The sequence below is a fragment of the Beta vulgaris genome, chromosome 7, assembly GCF_026745355.1.
Source record: "Beta vulgaris subsp. vulgaris cultivar EL10 chromosome 7, EL10.2, whole genome shotgun sequence".
Classification (NCBI taxonomy): Eukaryota; Viridiplantae; Streptophyta; class Magnoliopsida; order Caryophyllales; family Amaranthaceae; genus Beta; species Beta vulgaris.
The window spans coordinates 3,991,699-3,997,080 of record NC_079208.1 but is presented as its reverse complement, the minus strand read 5'-3'; the positions used below and the strand labels follow the sequence as shown (position 1 = coordinate 3,997,080).

The 5,382-nt window shown below is 33.9% G+C and overlaps 1 protein-coding gene across 1 annotated transcript; it reads right to left on the bottom strand.

Annotated features, from left to right (window-relative positions):
- Window positions 1–748: 748 nt before the first annotated feature.
- On the bottom strand, window positions 749–5,142 carry LOC104898345 (rho GTPase-activating protein 5). The gene is made up of 5 exons (XM_010685405.4): window positions 4,155–5,142; window positions 2,445–2,565; window positions 2,215–2,334; window positions 1,874–2,104; window positions 749–1,516 (listed from the first exon to the last, which is right to left on the bottom strand). Exons 1-5 carry the CDS (start codon window positions 4,619–4,621, stop codon window positions 974–976), a joined length of 1,482 nt encoding a protein of 493 aa, XP_010683707.1. The 5' UTR covers window positions 4,622–5,142; the 3' UTR covers window positions 749–973.
- Between the last annotated feature and the right edge of the window lie 240 nt (window positions 5,143–5,382).

Here is a 5,382-nt window from a genome sequence, read left to right as displayed (position 1 = left end):
GTTTTCTTTCGACGCAACCTTTCTCCACACCCCATACACCCCATTGAGCCTCATATGTACCATATACCCAACAACTTCCTCTTCTCCGTCTTCTATTATTTGCATATTGTGCATGCCATCTTTTTAACTAGGTTTGTGCGCTGTCACTTATATCATATTCTTTATTGTTGACTCTTATTGAATAGTATATTAATTTTACTTTCATATAAACTTATCAAACTCAGATAATGACTTCGCACGCATAGCGTGTAAGCAGTGGCGGATCTAAATTTTCTATATAGGGTGGGCCGAACTTATTGATTAATTTCTTTGAAAACCACCTGATCCACCATACCTATTTGCATTACTATCTCAGATAGGTTACTTATAATTATTTTGGAGCATGGGGTGGGCCGAGGCCTGGGTAGGCCACCCCCTCAATCCACCCATGCGTGTAAGGCTAGTTACTACTACTGAAACTCCATATCAATAGACATGCCTAATTTTCACAGTCACAAGGAACCCATACCCTTTCATTATTTCAGGACAAGGAGATAATCTTCAGGTTCCGTAAAGGCGTAAACAGCAAATAGAAGTATATGAAATCATGCTTCAAGCTCCAGGGACAAGTGTCATACAAACTTTATTAACATGCCAAATTACAATACTTAGCAAGTATCGGACTTGATTAATTCATACAAAATGCAAGGCCAATACATGTGAAGATGGAACTGTTAGCTTTTCTGGGGTTAAAGGAACACATTCCAAATGATTTCAGAACAAGTTAATAAAAGAAAATCACCACTCATACAACATAGAGCATATAAATCATCCAAGGAAACAGGCAAAATAGATACTGAATACATCTTTCCAAGTTGAAACTACAATTTCAACTTTGGATCACTACGCCACAAATATGCAGATGATATAACACGACCCACCCGTTTCCAACCCATAACATAACATGATAATGGAGGGAAAAGTGCGATGAGATTTACCGCCAAGCTTCAATTCTCTCCCTTCTCAGATTCACACTGCTGGCAAGGATGCTTCCTTTAGTTTTCTCAGCTGACTTAGTAACCTGACCAACAAGTTTTTCATTACTATTTCTAGTCCCTTTTTTAGTTGTGGAAATTTGTGCACTTCTAATGTTGATCTTCTGCTTGTTAGATGGCTTAGGTTTGGTCTGTTGAGGTGTTGATTCTTCTTCACTGTGATTACTGACTGAAGACTGATTTTCTTCTCCCTGAATATTGATGTTTTCAATCGAGGAGTGGTGATCTAATGCTGCAGCAGGGTTCACGTTTTCAGAATTACGGTCTTCTCTCACATCTGCCTCGCTTTCATTATTCTCCTCATCAATGGTTTGCAAGGGAGTGGTATGACAACCATTGTCTCCAGAAGGATCCCGGCTGTAAGAATCAAGAGCTGAATCTAAAACCGAATCCTCTCTTTCTTTTAATGTCCTTTCAATGAGTGTCTTCAGAAAATTCATCACTTGGACGGCGTGCATTAATGCTGTCAAAGGGTCTGCCATCTGCATTATATATGAAAAATGCATGAATTCTTCATCTAAAATGAAGCTGAATTCTTCTTATAAAAACAAATTTAGTATTCAATCATATTATCTTATCAGCTTATAAAACTTAACACTAGAAACAAAGAGGAATCCAAGATGAATATAAGTTAAACTCATAGAGAAGCTTTTTTGGAAGATGCAAATAAAACAATTTTTTTGAACAAATACCTTTGAACATGCTTAAAACTCAAAATACAGCGTTTTGACTTTTGATCAAAACAGGAAATTTTAGGAGAAATAATCGCCAAAAAATTAGAATCAGTATAATGAAGGGTGTCTGCATGCCAAGAGAACAGTACAGCTGCTTTAACTCACATGGGTCATGTTCGGAGCAAACACCATAGCAACATTTCGTGCATTCATCTTGTTCATATGTTCACATTGTGCAACATCAGCCATTAGATTTACAGCCCAATCTAAAAGAGCAGCTTCTGTTGGGGGAAGAAGCCTTGCAAGCTGAAAGCACTCCTCTTCTGTCTGGGATTCCAAGACTTGCTCGGCGGAAAGACAGTCCAAAACACCAGTTGGAAGTTCTCTGAACCAAGCCTAATCAAAACCATATATAAACTCCGTATCAACTATTGAAGTATATTTGACGAAACACGGTTGTTGAAGCTAATATAACTCTGGTAATAGCTACAGGCCTACAGCATTACCTTTATTAGACCTGCCAAGCAATGAACATCGACATCATCAGGAATTAGTCCTCGGTTTAGTTGATCCCTGACATGCTCTTCTCGCCCATTATCAGGATTGATTCTGAATATTCCTTCAGCCTATAAACGTAGAATTTTTTATTATGATTAACAAAGGCAACTAAGAAAGATCAAGAAGTGGTAGTTGAAAATAAAATTAAAAAGGTGAAAAAATGGAAGAAGGTTCATACTTGGAGACCTCCTAAAGCATACAGCCGATGTTGCATTAGCAAGAGTATCGTAGGGACACTGTTTCCTCTGGTGTCAAATGAGAGTTGCATGGAATTGGTCGAAACTCCGAATACTGTGGTGCTATAATGAAAAGCATAATAATCAAATGAATACACAAACTTAGATCCATAAGAGCCTCAAATTAAGAGATCTCAAACTAAAAATTTGTTATGAAACATTCCAGGTACAAATGAAAGTACAAAAGTGTGTATATATTAATATATTATGGTATTCGTAACATAACTGATCAACCATTATGCAAAATTAGCCATATTTTCCATCCCTATTAGCAACAAAAATGTGAATATCTTGAACATCTTAGACTTCATGCTGATTATCACTTCCAAGATTCACATTCAAGCATTATTCAGGGGGTGTAGTACTAATATCTTTTGAGTTACTGATTCAAAATTTAAATTGCTGTTCAAAACATATTGTAAAAATCATTGGCCCACAAAAAAAAATTTACTTTTATCACAGTAAATCATCTTGGAGGTCCCAAGTTGAAGACTAGGAGGAACCAACACCTTTGTCTCTTTATCACTACAATCAACCTTATTATATGAAGATGGTCCCAACTCCCAAAACTATGCTTCACACCAATAATTAGAAACACAATAGCTCAAATTTAGTCAAGAACTTGTGGATAAGCATTTAACAAAAATAAACAACAGGGTATTGGTAAATTGTAAAGATTCAAGAAACAACCAAGTTTTCAGATTCATACTACTTCCTCCGTTTCATAATACTCGCTACACTTTCCATTGTGGGAAGTTTCTCATTACTTGCTACACTTCCTTTTGGGCAATAAACTCTTTCTATCTCTCTACTCTCACATTGGTCCTTTTTCTTTTTACTTTCTACCGCTCTCTTCTCCAAAAATTGCCTAGCAGTCCGTGAATTGAGAAGTATAGCGAGTAATATAAAACTGGGGAAATATATCATATCAAAAAAGCTATAATTTGCCACAACAAGGAGCACTGATTCATGCATGTGGTTTAAATCAGGTCTGCAGAGCTTATGATGAACAGAAGATAATTACCATAAATATATTTGTTTATTCATCTTATCCTCATACTTCAGAGTTCAAATTCAAAATTGAGATGATGAACCAAAATAGCAAATAAATAACAACAGCAGCACATAGTCTAGACTCTAGATTAAAGCACATTGTACTACATGATGAAAGTACATTACTTTATTAAGGAAAAAAAAACTTCTTCATTAATTGAAACCAAACAATAAAAACCCAGATTAGAAAGAACATAAATTCAAGCAAAATGGCATTAAAAAAATATCACAAAAAAAGTACATTTACAATTTTTACATTAAAGCACATTGTACTACTGCTACATGATGAAAGTAAATAACTTTAAATTAGAAAAATCTTCACCATATATTCAAATCAAATAATATAAACCCAGATTGAAGAGAACTCAAATTCAAGCAAAATTGGCATTAAAAATGAATACTATATATCACAAACAAATGTACATAAAAATTATAGCACTTTGTACTACATGATGAAAGTAAATTACTTTTTAATCAAACAAATTATCTCTATTAATAATTGAAATCAAATAATAAAACCCATATTAGAAAAAAAAAAAAAAAAATCAATCAAAAATAGCATTATAAAAATCAGTAAAAAAAAATTAGGCACAAATTACCTAGCACTAGGTGCTCTTCTGGGAACTTCAGGCTCAAATTCCACAGGAAGACCAAGAAATCCATTAAATCTATCAAAAGTAACATGAGCAACATGTCTCACATTTGTAGGTAACCCAATTTCCATCCCACCACAAGAAGAATCAGAAGAAGAAGTTGAAAACCCTCCTTTAATTTCACAAGAAGAACACCCAAAAACAGATCTTTTAAAAACTGTAAAAAACAATCCAAATAATTTCAATTGATAATCTCTCTCTTCTTCTTCTTCTCTCCTTCTCTTTCTCTCTCCTCCACCCACCTCTTCTTCTTCTTCTTCTAAAGCAGCTACAGGAGACAAAGAAGAAGTATTGATAATGTTGAGATGATTATTATTATTATTATGTTGGTATAAACCATCATGATTTGTGGGGCTACTATTTTGTATTGAACTTACACTTGAAGATTGCATTTGCACCACTTCTATACTCATTTTTCAATTATTCTACTCAAATGTTGAAATACCCACTAAAAATTTGATCTTTTTTTTTGGTTAAATCTTTCTATTATGAGAAATTGAGTGCAAAAAAAGTAAGAATTGTTGGGATTTTTTGGGTTTAATTTTTAGTGGGAAAAATGTTTAGGAAGTTGAGTTGGATTGAAGAAAAGGATATGGTTATGGTTATGGAAGGTGGGACTAAAGCATCATCATATAATTTTTTTTAAAAAAATATTTGATTTTGCAAGAGCTGTATTTGCTTTGAGCATTGAAGAAGCAAAGGAGAAATTTTTAGCAGTTTGATTGGTAAGAGGAGAAGAAAGAGAAAGAAAATGTGGGATTTTTTAGGAATTAAGTGTGCAAGAAAGAGAAAGAAGAATGGTGTTTTGTGTGCTTCAGCGGGAAGCTAAGGAACTTGGAATAGTTGAGTTAAAGAGTAATAATCATGAGTTATGAGAAGTGAGTAATTAATATAGTGGAGGTTTTCTTTATTTTGAGTACAAGTTCCTTAATCTTTATGCAATTGCAGTCATATAAGTAATGAATAAAGGTGATGAAATAAAATTTAGGATACCCCTTTTATCATAGAAGTAATCATGTAGTGAATATGTATCATGTATAAGAGTACTCGTTTAGTTATAAGTAAATATTATAGTAATAAAGTTGGATTTTTCATTCATATTATCCCAGCATAAAAAATATGTAAAAACTCGACTGATAATACGTCTTATCTTTACGAATGGAAAACATTTTGC

Coding starts and splice junctions, on each gene's coding strand:
- LOC104898345 (XM_010685405.4), bottom strand. CDS start 4,621: ATGAGTATAGAAGTGGTGCAAATGCAATCTTCAAGTGTAAGTTCAATA. Junction 2,566..4,154: donor AGAAGAGCACCTAGTGCTAG/GTAATTTGTGCC, acceptor TTTTCATTATAG/CACCACAGTATTCGGAGTTT. Junction 2,335..2,444: donor ATGCTTTAGGAGGTCTCCAA/GTATGAACCTTC, acceptor CTACGTTTATAG/GCTGAAGGAATATTCAGAAT.